This window comes from Arvicanthis niloticus, chromosome 6 (genome assembly GCF_011762505.2).
Source record: "Arvicanthis niloticus isolate mArvNil1 chromosome 6, mArvNil1.pat.X, whole genome shotgun sequence".
Classification (NCBI taxonomy): domain Eukaryota; kingdom Metazoa; phylum Chordata; class Mammalia; order Rodentia; family Muridae; genus Arvicanthis; species Arvicanthis niloticus.
In genome coordinates this window covers 16,503,354-16,521,535 of record NC_047663.1, presented here as the reverse complement: position 1 = coordinate 16,521,535, position 18,182 = coordinate 16,503,354, and the positions used below count along the sequence as shown (strand labels likewise).

At 37.9% G+C, this 18,182-nt stretch overlaps 1 protein-coding gene and 1 pseudogene across 11 annotated transcripts in view; both read left to right on the top strand.

The window, feature by feature from the left end:
• Tanc2 (tetratricopeptide repeat, ankyrin repeat and coiled-coil containing 2) overlaps nucleotides 1-18,182 on the top strand; it is a 296,480-nt gene that overhangs the window by 234,496 nt on the left and 43,802 nt on the right. For all 11 annotated transcript variants that reach the window (XM_076935618.1, XM_076935617.1, XM_076935616.1 and 8 more), the window contains one exon: nucleotides 2,984-3,591. In XM_076935618.1, coding sequence (XP_076791733.1) covers nucleotides 2,984-3,591 — 608 coding nt within the window. The remainder of the gene's footprint in view (nucleotides 1-2,983; nucleotides 3,592-18,182) is intronic.
• On the top strand, nucleotides 9,498-17,603 carry LOC143442638 (snurportin-1 pseudogene; annotated as a pseudogene).

Below are 18,182 nucleotides of genomic sequence, written 5' to 3'. Positions count from 1 at the left end.
CCACTTCTTCCCTCACTTCTCCTTGAGCTAATTTTTTGGTAGTGTGGATGTAAGGTTGTCACTGTATATGCCTTCCTCTCGCAAATATTGGCAATATTAGGACTTCAGGTTATATTTATTACAACTAAAAGATAAGGTTTTGCTTCCTTTAAATTATCCTTCCTACTTGCTAATAATAGTTTAATAGCCTGAAAGAACCAGGAATGTTAAATTGAGTCTGTAAAAAGTACTGAGCTAAGGAGATAGTGTTGTAGCTCCCATTCTTTTGTGTTCATATGTAGTTTGGAACAGTGAGTCCCATCTTTAAAAAAAAAAAAAATCCCTTCTTGATTAAGATAACATAGAATATATAATCATCCCACTATTTTGATATAGCCCACTTGTAATAACTAATACATAGGCAAGTCACAGTAAGTCTTCCACTTTTCCCCTTCTTTCAGCTTTTACTATTATTCTTATATATTGGCAAATTATCTCTACTGACTGCTTGACAAGAAGCAGTGTCTCTAGTTCCATCACCTTACAGATGTTTCCTATCATTCTGCAGGTTATTTAGGTTATAGTCTAGATACACATAATGATCTTTACAGCTAAAATTACATACAACCTAATTAGTGGATAGTAGCTTGGTTGTTAAAATATTAATAGGAAAGATCTCCAGGAACAAAATCTTGTGTTTGGTTTTGTTTCTTATTTGTTTTTATTTTTGTTTTGTTTTCATTTTTTAAGAAAGAAGAAAAATAAATTTTATTAGGTAACCTAGGCTGGCCTCAAACTCATGATCCTCCTGTCTCAACCTCCTAAGTATTGAATTTACAGATGTGTGCCACCACACCTAACTATGATCCCTCTTTTTGATATTTATGCATAGGCAGTGTTGACCTGAGATCTATTCTAACATGATATCATATGTAATTGAAGAAGAAATTTTAAATGTTTAGATAGAGCAGAAAAATCTTCATTTTTCAACTGTGCTATAAAGAATAGACAGAGTACTATGCATGTTCCAGATGTTATAAGTCCAAATTTCAGTGTCTTCATGGGTAAAGACCTGCAGTAACTTCCTAGATACTGTATTCTCCTTGATGAAGAATTTCTAAGAATTATTTTCCTTACAAAATTATATGTAATTTTCTATTACTTCTATAGACACTTCTTGGATATTTAGAGTATGTCCTATACTGTCCTAATACTTGAGGACACACACTGTCTCTACTTCCATAACACTTTTTTAGTAGGGAACACTGTGGTGGATAGCCCTAGCCTCTTGTTGTCATGGTAATTCCACTCCTGGGAGGGGCTGCAAAGGAGGAGTGAATCTTGTAAACCTTCTGTCCAATCAAATTTGTTAAATAAAGGCTACAGCCAGTGATTGGGCAGTGGAAGAGGAGTGGGAGGAGCCAGAGGCAGGGAAAGAGGATAAGAGGAGGAAAGCAGTTGGAGCAGTTGGAGTTGGAGGAGTTGGCGGTTGGTGGAAGGAGAGAAGATGTAGAAAACCTTGACCTAGGAAACCGCAAGTTGTTAAGAGCTCTCATAGCTGGGGAATAGTGTAGTTTAATGGTAAATCCGCCCAATCTAGGCATGCAGCATTCATTTGATATTTATTGACTTGTGTCTTTTCTTTTATGGACTCCCTATGGGCAAGAGATTTACCGCAACAAAACACAAACAAAAAAAGTATACTTAAACATATTGTAATATTATGGGTAATATCATGTCAAGTACTATGAAGAAAAATAAAATAGTATAAAGAAATAGAAATGGTAGTTTGGGGTAGATAGAAACCCCTCCAGTGAGCATTAGAAAGTATTGAAATCTGATCTACCATTTTTTAAAGATCTATCTTCTGGTGGTATACATGATAAAATACAGAGGATGGAGATTATAAGCAGAAAGGGGTTGAAAGTTGATGGTGTCTTAAACTAGCCATATTTGGAAGATATCTTTAAGTAGAATAAAAAGCAGTTGATCAGCCAGGTGTGATGGTTCACACCTATGATATCATCATTTTGAAGACTGAGGCAAGAGAGTTAAGAGTTCTAGACCATCCAAGCTACATAGAAAATTCAAAAAGAAAAAAGGCTTGATGACAGACTGGATGTGAGTATAAGCAAGATATCAAGAATGAATCCTTGGTGAGTACATGAACAGATGCCATCTTCAGAAACAAAGATCCCAGATGCCTCCAAGGATTAGTGTCAGGATCAATGGCAATACAGTTAATTTGTTAACACAGTGAATGCCTTGTGATTGAGTGTAAAATTTAATATTTTTTATTTAGTCTCATTAAGTTTATCTATGAAACATCAAAGTATAAATTGCTTGGTAAACCAAGATATAAGGTGAGAACTCAGAAGAATTAAGTAATCTGGCAAAATAGATGTTTATAACTGCTTTAGAGAGTGGGAATGGCTAAGAAAGAAAATTAATAGAGACCTGAGCCTGAAGTGGCTGGAAAATGAAAGGAGTTCACAGAAGAAGCTCGGTAAAACTAGTCAGTGTGATAAGAAAATGAGGATGTGTCTAAAGAACAGGCTGCTGAGAATGATTCCCCAGAATGCTGTGGAAGATGCGGTCAACAGTGAAACACTGCCAAGATCCTGAGAAGATGAAAACTTAAGCTAGTTATTGGATTTCCCAAGATTAAGATTATTGATCATCTTGGAAATAACCATTTTAGTGAATTGGTAAGGTTTCAGTGAAGCCAGAGTATGAGGAATAAAGAGAAGGAAAGAACTTCTTCAACTTCATCCTCACATACTCTTTACAAAAACCCATAAAATGTCTCAGTGTTAAGAAAAGCCATCTTCTTACTGTGTGCATAATTTCCTTTAGTCTGTGGATATCATGCTTAATATTATTTTCTTCTTTGGCCACTCAGAAATTTAGACTAAATTCTGGACCTCCTAGTTTATAAGAGAGTTAGGGGAAACTGAAGGTCTTTCTGTCTATCTCTCTCTATCTCTCTCTCCATCTATTTTAGGAAATTACCAAGTTGCTGCCTTTCCATAGGATTTTTTTGGATCGACTAGAAGAGAATGAAGCCATAGACCAGGACCTGCAGGCTTACATCCTGCACCGGATTCATAGCAGCTCAGAGATCCAGAATAACATCTCACTTAATGGCAAGATGGACAATACTACATTTGGCAAGCTCAGTTCTCACCTCAAGACCCTCAGTCAAGGGTCATATCTATACCTGAAACTCACATTTGACCTCATAGAGAAAGGATACCTAGTGCTAAAGAGTTCTAGCTACAAAGTTGTTCCCGTTTCGCTCTCTGAGGTTTATTTACTCCAGTGCAATATGAAGTTCCCAACTCAGTCTTCCTTTGATCGGGTGATGCCTCTCCTGAATGTGGCAGTGGCCTCTCTCCACCCACTTACCGATGAACATATCTTCCAGGCCATCAATGCTGGGAGCATTGAAGGCACACTAGAATGGGAAGACTTTCAACAAAGAATGGAGAACCTCTCTATGTTCCTAATCAAGCGCAGAGACATGACTCGGATGTTTGTGCACCCTTCTTTTCGAGAATGGCTTATCTGGAGAGAAGAAGGAGAGAAAACCAAATTTCTCTGTGATCCCAGGTAAGATATAGATCTGTGAGATGTGATTCTGAGCCTGTTATAAATTTATAGCATAGAGCGTGGATATTGAAGGCAATGGGAAATGCTTTTACTCGAATGCTTCCCACAGAGGAGATTTTTCTCTGCTTCTCAAAGCAAGGCCACAAGTTTAGCCTGTTACTCAGACTGTGACTCACCAAAAAGACTGAAGCTCTGACACTGCTGGGTTTTTAGTGTCCCTGTGGCCCTGCTGTTCACCAGACCTTGTTATAATAGCTATATTTGTGGACATGCTCTCAGCCTATTTCTTCATGTTGATTCATTAGAAAGCTAGTTTCAGATTTTGATGATGATATTAAGCCAGGCAGAAAAGAATTTATGATATTTTCTCAGAGCAGGAAGCTTACAATGAAGCTTGCTTGCCTGGAAAGAATATAAACTGTTGGATCCTCTAGGAACTGACATTTACTTAATGATCCCAAACCTTAGACCTACATAAAAGCAGAAGTAATCCTTTCCTCCTACTGCTGGTAAGCAGAAGCAAGGTCTTACGGTTTAATACCAAGACTACTACAAGTTCAAAAAACGTGTTGAGAATGTGTGTCTCTTCCTCCCCTGCCTTTTCAGTAACAGATACTTTAGAAGTGTCAAAACTTAGTCCTGTGACTAGGTAAAAAAACAACACCCTTCTGCTATTAGTATTTTGAGGCACAGCTTTTTTTTCCTTTTAATTTTTTTTATTGGATATTTTATTTACATTTCAGATGTAATCCCCTTTCCCCCAACCCAGGGACCCCCTATCCTACCTCCCTCCTCCTGCTTCTATGAGGATATGCCCCCACCCACCCTCCCACTCTCACCTCCCCACCCACGATTTTCCCCATACTGGGCGTTCAGCCTTCTCTGGACCAAGGACTTCCTTACCCACCTATGCCTGACACTGTCATCCTCCCCTACATATACAGCTGGAGCCATGGGTCCCTCCCTATGTGCTCCCAGGCTGGTGGTTTAGACCCTGGGAGCTCTGGTTGGTTGGTATTGTTACTCTCCCCATGAGGCCACAAACCCTTTCAGCTCCTTCAGTCTTCTCTCTCAATCCTCCATTGGGAACCCCATAATCAGTTCAATGGTTAGCCATGAGCATCTGCCTCTGAATATGTCAGACTCTGGCAGACCTCTAAGGAGACAGCTATATCAGGCTCCTGTCAGCATGCACAAGGCACAGCTTTTTAAAGCAAACCAAATATGTGTCTCTTTTGTATGACGTTCACAAAACTATTTTGCGGTAAGGTAGCATCCAGCCTTATATCTTCAACAGAAACCTGAAATTGCAGAGAGAATCAGCCCTATATAAACTTAGCTTTTCCTATTCACATATACCTATGATAGAGTTTATAAATTAGTCACGGTAAGAAGTGAAAAACAATAAAACAATGGGATATGGTATAATAAAGGTTATATGAATGGGGTTTCTCAAAATAGCTTATTGTGCCTTTATATTTTATACTTAAGAGACACTTAGCAAGTTCACAGATTCTTTTTGACATATCCAAATTATCAATCAGCATTACTACACTTTGGCTTTAGGGACATTATTAAATAAGATAAAGTTTACTTGAACACAGGCACCACAGCAACCACTATGCTAAGAGTGATTAAGGGTATATAGCATATACAACAGGGATCCAGTAGACAGAGGAATGGCTTAGGTCCCAGGCAGGACACAGTAAAGTAGCATGAGATTTCAACACAGTATTCAGAAGACACACAATTTAACTTACAAATTGTTTCTTCATGTATTTTTTTATTTAGTATTTCCAGTTGATCTTGGCTACAACCTTGGAAACTAAAATGGCAGATAATAAAACTACTGAAAATCTTGTTCATATTGCTTCTGACTTTTAAAACACAGAGTTAAAGACTGTGAAGTTAAGAAACAATATTTAATCCAGAGTTACTTCATAAATACTTTGAGGCCAGTTCCCATACAATCTCTTGCTAACTGTCTATTTCCCCACCCTGGAATATGTCAGGATTGAAAAGCAGGTAAGTCCAAGGCAAACAGACTACCACTGAATTAACTACCCTTCTAAGAAAGAATGAAGTCCTCAGGGGCTCACAAAGGAGAGAATACAGTTTTTATGCAGTATGTTATCGCTATATAGGCTTGCTTTCCCAATATTGTTTATTAACTCAGAGCAACAACAGACTGTACAGACACTTCTTACTTCAGGTGCTGAGTAGTCTGTTCTTTTATGATTTAATAACATGGCTGCTGAATGGCCATCATATTTTATTTAAGAGAGAACAAGTAAATTTGTAAACAGGACCAGGAGTTATCAAAAACACTGTCCTTAGTTTTTATTTCAGTTGGAACTCAAGCTCCTCCTCAGTCTGGGATAGCACCAGCCTTGTTTCTCAAGTGTTCCTACCGTAGTTGAAATTCCCTGGGCCAACAAAGTGGAATTTTAGTGAGAACTTATGGGCAGATGCCATCTAGTCTAGCCTTTCAGGGAAACTGGCTGCAATTACTTTTCATTAAGGACTATCACCAGGCAGGAGTTGTTTTTATAGCCTTCAGCTTCCATTTCTTGTAGATTTTTTTTTCCCTTCTGTTTTCCATGTTCTCTCCAGTTCTGTCTAGAATATCCAGTGTTCTCAGTAGGCCAGAATAGATCAACTCAGTGCCTCTAATCACACCAGGTAGGCCAGGGCTAACAGCTCATGTGTAGAGAGAACTCTCAGGAACAACACAGCATTGTTTCTTCTAGTCCATTTCCTAGACTTTAAGTAGTTGTTCACTCTGCACTTGTTGACCTGGATTTAGACTGGAAATCATTTTTATCATCAAAACTTGGTTTGTTGCAGGATCACACTGTGTAAAACAGGCTATCATCCTCCAGCCTCAGCATCTCAGGTGCTAGCATTACAAGAATGCACTACCTTGCTGAGTTTAAAATGTCTTTCTGATATTAAAAGCTTCGATGTCTTCTGTCTTCGTGAGACCATGTCTTGGGAGTGCTCACAAGCCTGAACCTCCTGCCTTATTCTGCATCTGTTTCCCACTGTTCATCACTGTCACCATGGATTTAATTTGTCCTGTTTTATTCTGTTGGGCACTGAGACATAGATTGGACCACTAATCTAATAAACCAATCCCTGCTATTATGCTAATAGTGAGAAGGTAGAAAAGCTGTCTGAGGCAACTTGTGCATTTTAAGTGAGGTGGAGAGAAAAGTGGGCACTACTAGCCTTTTCTATCCAACCCATTAGTGACTTTGAGAGTAGAAAATTGAAGCTGAGAGATAACAGGGAGCTACCAGCTTTGGGTGCAGTCTGATTACTGCCTGCCATTTCTGTACCACAGTAGGCTCAGCCTAAATAAAGTTCCATACTTTTTTTCTATTTTCTTTTCTCATTTTCTCTTATGATAACTAGCTTCTTCTAAGAACAGCTCTCAGATTAACATTTTGCTCTGGGTGGGATTATTTTGACACAGAAATTAGAAGCCCTGTTTTCTTTATTTTTATGTATTTGAATTAAAGACAGTAAACTTATGAAGTTAATATAATTAGTGTAGACATCATGATGTGGAAGTTTAGGTCAGTTTGACCTGATTTCCTCAAACTAAGAAGAGCAAATACTGTGGTGAGTAAACAGAGGGAAGACTACACAAGTTCGTTACTGTAATTGTACACTGAACTTGATTCCTCATGACCAGAGTTGATTGCTTATAATTAATGGACTTTGCCAGGGTTTATTTATTTGTTTTTGGTTTTTTGCTTGTTTTGGCTTTTTGGATGTATATGAACATGAATTACACATTCACTTAGTGAATTATCTTTTTGGAGAATTAGTGCTCTTGGCACATGTCGTCAGATAAGCAATTTGTCTAAGATTGAAAAAGAAAGGGTTTAAAAAGAGGGCTAGAGAGTTGGATGGCTCAGCAGTTAAGAGCCCTGACTGATCTTCCAGAAGACCTGGGTTTAATTCCCACCACCTGCATGGCAGCTCACAACTGTCTGTAACTCCGGTTTCAGGGGATACAATGCACTCACACAGACACATACACAGGTAAAACATGATTGCCCATGGATTTTAGTTAGTGAGGTATGTTCTTCTAATAAAAATATTTTTAAAAAAAGAAAAAAAAAGGATATCTACCCTAATATGACAATTATCAATGCCAGAGCCCTGCATAGCCAGTATACAAACCGATGGATTTTAGTTAGTGAGGTGTGTTCTTCTAATCCATATTATATTGTGTGTGTGTGTGTGTGTGTGTGTGAGTTATGCTTATAAGATGCACAGAGCTTTGTTTTATGACAGCATAAAACAGATTGCTACTCATGAAACTTTTATAGAAGAGCAGTAATCAGAAACTCCAAAAGGGACTTATATTCTAGAAAGTAACACTGCTTTATATTCTTAAATATGCATATATAGCTTATTTTATTTTTTTAAGGATTTATTTATTTTATGTATATGAGTACACTGTAGCTGTCTTCAGACACACCACTCCACTGTCTCCAGACACAATTGTGTCCACCAGACACTGTCCACCAGACACAATTCACTCCACTGTCTCCAGAGACTTTCAGAAACAGATAAAACTCGTTTAGCCAAAGAAGAAGAGGGCATCCATTACAGATGACTGTGAGCCACCATGTAGTTGCTGGGAATTAAACTCAGGACCTTTAGGAAGAGCAGTCAGTGCTCTTAACCACTGAGCCACCTCTCCAGCCCTGGTCTTGTGTAAGTTTTTTTTTAAAAAAAAAAATATTTATTTTACATATGTGAACACACTATAGTTGTCTTCAGACAAACCAGAAGAGGGCATCAGTTCCCATTATAGATAGTTTCGAGCCACCATGTGGTTGCTGGGAATTGAACTCAGGACCTCTGGAAGAGCAATTGGTACTCTTAACCACTGAGCTGTCTCTCCAGCCCCAGTTTATTTTAAAGGTGGTTATAGCCCATAAAAAAAATACTAGATTAAAATTAAAATAACTTTATCTAAAACTATAAAATAGGAAGGATGTAGAGAGGTGATTAAGGACTTTTTTTTAACTGAGTCTTGTTATTGTAGCCTAGGTTTCCCCTGAGCTCATGCCTCAATTTCCCTGAAATTATAAGCATGTACCTACCCCATTGCCCAACAAAGACATTTTTTAATACTAAAAATAGCATAAAGGGTTTTAGAAAGAACTTAGTTGGTAAAGTGCTTGCTATACAAGCTTGATGACCTGAGCTTGCACCCCAGAAACCACACAAAAGAAAGGCCAGGTGCAGTGATGCATACTCTTAATCCCAGCCCTGGGGAAGTACAGATAGATGGATTCCAGGAGCTCACTATCCAACCAACCCACTCAAGTCCTCCCACTGAGAGATAAACATGCACACACATATGTGCACCCCCATGAACACTTATGCACCTACACAAACACACATGCACATGCATACATACATATCTACACACAAAAAAAGCTTAAGAAAGGCTAATTTATTCTACTAAGCTTCTAAAATAACACTAATTGAATCAAAAGAATCCCAGAAGTTGTCAAACCACGATTAATGACACAACAATCAGTCGGAGTTATTGCCAGCTTAGTGAGACTTGACAACACTCTGTGTGTGTGTGTGTGTGTGTGTGTGTGTGTGTGTAAAGCAATTTACTCCACTGTCTCCAGAGAGTTTCGGAAACAGATAAAACTCCTTGTTTAGCCAAAGTCAACACTAATAGCTTTCTACCCTTTTAAGAACCCACAATTTTCATTTACTGAAGCCATCAGCATATCTAATTGGTTCTAAGTTCTGAAACTGATTTGAAAGTACCTATTTATTTTTTTATCCCCACTGGCCATGCCCTGGTCTCCCAATTGCCCTCCTCCAGTCCATGCACCAGCAGCCAGAGCAGTTGTTCACAAACACAGTTCATACCATGTCACTGTTTCTAGAAACCCTTCAGTGCCTTTTCTTAATTTCAGAACAAAACCAAAGCCCTGTGTGTGTAAATGGCTTCTGCTTGCCTCTAAGATAAGCTCATTCATTCTCCTTTGTACAATTTTCTTCTACTTTTTAGAAGTTTCTTTTTCTCCTCTAAACCATTGCACTGAACAGTATCCCCACCTCATTTCATAGTGACACTTCTAATTGTCCCTTCAGACTTTAGCTTATACACCACCTCCTGAAAGAGACTTCTCTCATGCTACTAAAACACTCCTGGATTCTTTCTGAGTTCTTAGTAACCTTTTTATTTCTCTTCTAACATGTGTTATGGTTTATTAACTTATTGGCAATTATTTATTGCCCACTTTTCCCCTAGAATTTGCGTAGCCTCAGTAAAGTCAATAACTTTCTATCTCACCTTTGCCTTCCTAATGACTGGTGGAGTGCCTGCCTGGCACACTGTAAATTTTTAATGATGAGTTAATAACTGAAAAACTTAGAAGTACTACTAATTCCAACCCCATCACATAAAATATTTAGGACCCTCTTCTCAAAGCTCCAGAGATAATGTACTTTTGCTCACTCTGTTAATCCTTTCTGCTGTGCTACAGGAATAGGTAAAGCATGCATTCCAGCAAGCATCAATAACCACTTACTAAATAATGTATTTGAAATGCAGAGTTAGGTGGGACATTCAAGTGTAAGTAAGAAAAAAGTAAGGAATTATGATTTAGTGATTTTAATAGACTCATTCATAACTAGCTGTAATTTAATGCAAAGTATAATGCTAAACGTATAAACAAAGAGTGAGGGACACAGAGGGGTATGAGAGAAATTGACCACTTTTCCATGGCTACTGTTACTTCAGATTATGCCAGTCCAGTAAAGTCATAGCTTTGCTGCCTCATGAAACCCCGGCCAACTGCCTGAAGACCTCATTGTTGGCTCAGAGATATCCAATCTAGATCAGTAATGCATTCGTAAAACAGAAAGAACCTAGAACAAGGTGAAGAAATGTAGGAGAAAGCTCCAAATCCCTATGTAGATTGACTATTTCCAAAAATACAATTTTACTCATTTTTAAAAGGATATATCTTTGGTAGACTTTACTAGGCTTTCACATATCCGCATCTGATCATGTGCAACAGAAAATTCAATAACAAAAAAATAACAGTAACTGGTTCCAAAATGGACAATAGACTGAAATATGTAGTTCTAAATAAACAAACAAACAAATAAATAAATAAGCAAGCAAGCATACAGATGACTGGTAGGTGTATCAGAAAACGCTCAATAATAACTATCAGAGAAATGCACTCAAAATCACAGTAAATCACCACCATCACCTTACCCCTACAAGAGTGACCCAAAAAAGCCTGAAGGTAAGAAATGCTAGTAAGAATGTGGAGAAAAGAGAGCCTTTATTCATAGTAGATGGGAATATAACTCAACAGACACTACTGAAAAGGTATGGAAGAGCCTCTGAAGCTTAAAAATGGAGCTGCTGTGTGATCCCACATCTCACTACCAGTTCTGTATCCAAAGGAAAACAAATTGCCATGTTGAAGAGATACCTGCACTCCTATGTTCATTGCAGCAGTACTCACAGTACCCAAGGAATGCAAGCAACCTGAGTATTCATCAGCTGACAGATGGATAAGGAAGTTGTGGTATACATGTACACTGAGGTACTTACTATTCAACCAGAGGGAAAAATTACATACCATCTTTTGCAACTCACAGATGAAACCAGAGAGTAAGTGAAAAAGCCAAGCTCAAAGCAATGGGCAAAAAATATCCATGAGTGTTAATCTTACTTGTAGTTCTGGTGTGCTATTATGCAGCAGAGTGACAATAGAAATAATAATGTACTGTACATTTCAAAAAGGTTAAAGGGGGCAGTGTGCCTGAGTGGCACCTTGGTGTGAGAAGATGGAAGAACTGAGTCAAGCCCTAGCTAGTAGCTTTTCTGTGTCTCAAGAACTGAATAGCACAGCTGCCTCATATCTTCACCTGCCAAATACAAGTCTAAGTACAGTTCCTTGGAGCAGAGTGGGCAGCTCCATCAGTTGCTAGAAATCCAAGCATTTGGGTTATGTGAGCCATGCCGGAAGACTTGCTGAGGTGACTGGACAGGGATGGAGAATGGGGAAGATGATAAGGAATATGAAGAGGAAATAGACATCAACTCTGGCAAGAAGTTACAAAAACACTATGCTGATCAATTGATTAGCTTTCTTAGTGCTTAATTAATGTCCCTTCAAATTTGGGGCAAGAGTGGATTGTGGTTGTGTGTCCTGTTGGAAAAAGAGCCCTTTTCGTGGCCTCCAGTGATTCAACCAGTGCCTACACCAAGAATAGCTACTATGCCAATAGGTTTTCTTCCCTTCTGCCAGGAGGCAACAGGAGAAACTCAACAACCAAAGACTGCACCATTTTTAACAGTATTTACACTTAGGTAAACCAGACTGGCTATGTTTTAGATGTAATGTGTTAGTGGGGACACCCTTTCTATGACTGTCAGACTGATTTCCAGTTCTACTGGGTACATTCAAAGTTGACAGAAGAAGAACTTGGAGAGAAAACCAAGATTAATCCTTTTAAGTTTATGGGACTAAAGGATTTCCTGTGTACCCTCTGAGAGCCTGTGTAAGGTGATATCTTTTTTTATTTTTTTGAGGTAAATGGGCTTCTCTTCTACCATAAACAGACCCACTATAGCCCTGGGAGTACTCCCTTCATGGGCCAGCCACGCCTCTACATGGTATCAGATATTCTAGGTGTAACTGTGCCAGCTCGTCCATTGGCCAGTAAGCCAGACTATGCTGGGTACCAGCTCCATCAGATTATTGAGCACAAGAGGAGCCTGGAGGACATGAAAGAGAAACACACACAGTGCTTCTGAGAATGGGCACTATGAGCTGTCCACTATGAGCACCTGTCCACTCCCAAGTTGAGAAGTCCCCACAGACCTGCAAGCCTCATGGACAACTAAAGTGAACAACCCACAAAAGACTGGGGAAGAAGACGATGATAGTAATAGGCAACTTTATTTCAGAGTGCACTTTCTAAACCTATATTGCCAAAAGCAGCTTTCCCCCTGTCCAGAATGTTGACTCAGACTGTTGAATAGAGTTGGAATCCAGGTAGATTTGAGTATCTCCTGCTGTGTAAGTATATCCCAGGTCCACAATATAAATATATATGATTCTTAAGGAAAAAATGTTTAAAGGATTTTTTAGAAGTTTTTATCATGAAGAAAATATGTTACCGGGCAGTGGTGGCACACGCCTTTAATCCCAGCACTTGGGAGGCAGAGGCAGGCGGATTTCTGAGTTTGAGGCCAGCCTGGTCTACAGAGTGAGTTCCAGGACAGCCAGGACTACACAGAGAAACCCTGTCTCGAAAGAAAAAAAAAGAAAGAAAGAAAGAAAGAAAAAGAAAGAAAGAAAGAAAGAAAGAAAGAAAGAAAGAAAGAAAGAAAGAAAGAAAGAAAATATGTTTGAGAAAGTAAATATATTTGACATAGTTAAAACATTACATATACATGTAGCAGAATACCAACTTACTCCCAAGCTTTTGTATTTTTAAAGTATATTTTATTGTCATTTACTTGTTTGTTTGTTTATAATTCTACTTATCCTTTGAGAATTCTACACATGTGTACAGTATATATCTATTTTCAATTATCTATTCCCAATTTCCTCCTTCTGGTTCCTCTTGGTCCCTCCATCATACCCTCCTCCTAACTTTATGTTGTCCTCCCACCTCTTCTTAATATCCCACTAAATCCATTAGTTCTGCCCCTATATACATGGATGTGGAGCCATCCACTGGAGCATGGAAAACCTACTAGTGACAACTCCCCCAAAGAAAAATGACTCTTCCTCAGCAACCATCAACTATCAGTAACTCCTCAGTTTGAGATGAGGACTCCCAATCTCCTTCCTCATCTCTTATGTAGTTTTAACTATAGCTAACAACAGTAGCTACTAGAATTATTCTATATAATAGAAAAGAAGGGGGTTAGAGAGATGGCTCAGCAGTTGAAAGCATATTGTTGCTCTTGCAGAGAACCAGGGTTTAATTCACAGAACCTACATGGCAGCTCATAACTGTCTATTATCCCAGTCCCAGAGGATTCAGTGGCCTCTTCTGGCCTCCTTGGAGACCAGGTTTGCATATGGTGAACAGATAATCATGCAGATGTGACACCTATACACGTAAAATAAATATTTTTAATAGAAAGGGAAGAAAGGCTTACAACTCTTTTTATGAAGCCAGTATAATCTAATACAAAGACAAAATAAAAACATAACAAAAATTACAAACCAATCTCAGTGGTGAACATACATGCAAAAATTCTCAAATATAAACCAAATTCTGGATTACACCAAAAAGGTCATTCATTATATCCAACATAACTTTATGCAATATATAAATCAATAAATGAAATTTGTCACATAAATGGACTCAATGGCAGAAATCTCATGATCATCTCAATAGGTACATAAAATGTCTTTGACAAAATGACTAATGTCTTTGACATCTCTTCATGCTATAGGTCATGTAGAGACTAGGGATGGAGGGAGCATACCTCAGCATAATAAAGGCTATCTACAAGCTTACAGTCACCATCATGCTAAATGGAGTAAGACTCAAAGCATTTCCACTAAGATCAGGAACAAGATAAGAGTGTTCACTCTTTGCACTTCTCAATATATTGCTTGAAATCTTGAAGCAGTAGAACAATAGAAGGGAATAAAGTGGATTGAAAATAGGAAAATTAAAGTATCTCTATTTGGAGATATGATTCTATATGAGACTCTAAGGACTAAACACACACACATAAAAACAAAACTTTTTGAGTTTATAAACACTTTGAACAAAGTAGCAGCATTCAAAATTAACTGAAAAAATCAGTAGTCTTCCTGTGTACCAATGACCAACATACTGAAAAAATCAGGGCGACAATTCCATTCATAGTAACTACAAAAAAAAAAAAAAAAAAAAAAAACTACCTTTGAATAAATCTAACCAAAAAAATAAAAGACCTACCTCTACAATGAAAACTTTAAGATACTAACGAAAGAAATTGAGAAAGACACTAGGAGATGGAAAGAAAGATCCCTATGTTACTGGATCAGAAGAACTAATCTTGTAGGAAAAGTAACTGACCGATTTATATTATCCCAATAAAAATTCTGAGGTTGTTCCTCACAAATTCAAAAAAAAATCAGAACTTATTTGGAAATACAAAAGACCAAGGACAGTCAAAGCAATGTTGAACAAAAAGAATTCTGCAGGAATTATCACCATACCTGATTTTAATTATACTACAGGGCTGTAGTAATAAAAGCCCACTGTGGTACCAACACAAAAACAGACACATAGATAGGTCAATGGAATCAAATGGGACCAAAGTATAATTCCACACAACTACAGCTACCTTTTTTACATATTGGAGAAAAGACAGAATTTTCAACAAACACTGTTAGGAAACATGGATTTCAGCATTCAGAAAAATTAGATCATTATCTCTTCCTGAAAAACTTAGCTTTAAATGGATCAAGAACCTCAACATAAGACCTGCTGCCCTGAAACTGCTAGAGAAAAAAAGTAGGGAATATGCTCAATGTCAATGTTCATATACCAGTGAAAAGTAAGTTCTGAAAAAGAAAGAAACAAACGGTGAGTCTGACTCTCAGAAAGGCAACTTAAGGTTCTTTCCTGCCCAGGGATATAATGCTGGGCTAGCTAATCAAAACAAATGAACATGAAATTCTTTTAAATTCTCCCATTATAGTTCTACTAAGGCTCAGGAGCTACAGAGGATACTAGGAGGAAGGTAACACCTTTGTTGTCTTATAGCTGATAGGAAGTGAGACAGGCAGAGGCATGGAGCAAAAGCACTGGCTCCTTTGTGTCCAAAGTAATGATTGCCTGGTGACATATTAATGTCTCTTAGTAGAAATAGTGCTTTATCATACCATCCTATGAGTTACTGTTCTGTGATCACTGAGACCACATACAGGAGGAACTGTGATTTGAAGCAACTTCTCTCTTTACCTTTCATTCATGGTGGGCTGTGGAAGAGAACCTGTTGGTGCTGCAACAGTGTCATTCCGGTGTGTTAGCTGTCTTGTGATTTGAAAAATGATTCAGTGTTTGCAGGAATAAGTGGCAGTTGTGAGACATAGGGAGCCTTTTGTACTGATTGGTTAACAGTGGTAGAAAATGACCATTGTCATGAAGCACAAAAGCTCCTCTTCTGATCCCATGACAGTCTCTCAACAGTCTTTCTGTAAAGTATGATTTCTGCTTGTTTCCAGAAACCTAACTTATAAAAATGGTGGGTTACTTTCTGCTTATTTCACTGACATTGAAATCTCAAATCCGATCTTACTCCTGCTTCTCTGTCTGTCCATCCCTCTGAAATCAGTCTCTCAACAATTTTACACTAAAGATACTGGTAATTGCTAAAAATAAATGCTGAAATCTCGGGGTTTCCTGGTAGAAATTTATTTTCCATTCACAAAAATCCAGAGGCACTATATGGTTTAAAGAGGTCTGTTCTTCAGTTTTAGGGGGGGACCTAGTCTAATAGAGACTCTGCCATTTTTTAACACACTATTCTGGGGCATCTGCTCGATGTCATCTACTAATAGAGTGGAGAAGACAGATAAAGCACAGGAGCAGATTTTTCTGGGCCAAATCTAAAGTAATGAATATTACTTCTCTCTACATTTCATTAAGCATGACTCCATCATGTGACTCCATATCCCCACTCTTTGTTGAATGCAAAGAACAAGCCTTGACTGTGGGAGGAAAGTGTCACCTTATAGGTGATAGCCGGCTCCTTAAGTAATTCCCCACATTTGCCTCTATAATATAAAAGCATTCCACAACACTCCATACTGTTTCAACCCATATTATGATAAGTATATCTACAGCTGGCTATAACTATAGCATTTTGTTACATCTGACCATCACACAAATGTCAAAGCATCCAAGTCTTGTTTCTCTAAAACACTTAAAGTTTTGTCTGTTGAGTTTGTCATAATAAAAGCTAAAAAATTAATACACCTACATACAACTGACCAATATTACAATGATGAGAAAACACCCATGCCTGAAATATTTAGAAACACTTGTTAGCATATTTCAGTTCTACAAATAAAAACTTCAAGACTAGGTATCTCCCTGGAGTACTAAGTGAAAATCTATTAAAAAAACAAATACAGTGCCATTGTAATAATGTATTAACAGTTAAATAGGGATGAGGCAGACTGATTCTTACTTTAGAAAGGGTTTTTCTCTGAACTCTTAGGCATAGAAAACCAAGTCATCAAATGACAGAAGTTCCTTGTAACTCAGAGTTACAAGGGTAAGGGTTTTTGTTTGTTTGTTTGTTTGTTTTGTTTTGTTTTGTTTTGTTTTTTGTCTTCAGTAATGTGCATCAAGGGGCTCCTGGTGCCTACAAGTGAGAGCAGAAAATGACCTGCCTCTCCCACCATCCTAACCTGTTAAAGCATGTGTATTCAGGAAGAAAAAGAAAAGAAAGTGTGGGTGGGTTGGGAGGAACAATCCTAAGCTCTTATCTATGATTTTTTTCCTCTCCTAAACTATCTAAAATCAAATATAACAGGCATCATGATGGATTATAGCTGTAATCCTAGCACTCAGGAAACTGAGTGGAAAATCACAAGTTGAAGATCATCACTCCCCCTTGACCCATAGTCTTCAAACCACTTTTGAACCTATATTAAAGTCGATCTTGATGCCATAATTTTCAGTTAGAGAGAACATATAACTAAAATAACTAAAATCACACTTAACAGAGCTCACTCTGCTTGATTTCTTAATTAATTGTTTCCCAAAATGCTAATTAAAAATTCTTTACATTGGGCTAGAGAGATGACCTAGCAGTTAAGAGTGCTTACTGCTCTTAAAGAAGACCTAGATTTGGTTGTCAGCATCCATATTAAGCAGCTCATAATGACCTGTAACTCTAGCCCCAGGGACTCTGACACCATGTGGCCTCTGTGGGCCACACAGTACACATAAACTCATGCAGGCACACATGTATACACATAAAGATAAATACATCTAAATTTGTCAACATAAACAATTAATGATTTTAATCATGTTGATAATTCAGTGTTTTTAGAAACATGGATCTCTATGAGTTCAAAGTCAGCTTGGTCTACAAATCAAGTTCCAAGCCAGCAAGGGCTACATAGAGAACCCTGTCTCACAATATGTATCTATATACTATACAAATAGATATGTTGTGTTTTATACTGGTGGGTTCTTTTTCATGTTCCACTAAATGAGAGAAGTAACATTACTCCTATGCTTATAAGTATAGTGTTTTTATGATACCCTAGAAATTGTTATTTTGAAAATTATACAAGTCTATAAAGTGTTACTATTTAATTGCTTAGGGGTCGTTATATGAAAAACATGCTTTCTATTCCCAGTAGAAATTAGGAGAAAGCCTGATTGAGAACAAACTTTAAATACTCTTTGAATAACATGCCGAGGATTTGTTCTAGTTTCATTCTGCTTCTGTAAGAAATACTCAACTTAAGGGAAGAAAGGGCTTATTTCAGCTTCCAGGTTAGTCCATTGTCGAGGGAACTCTGGGAAGGAACTTGAAA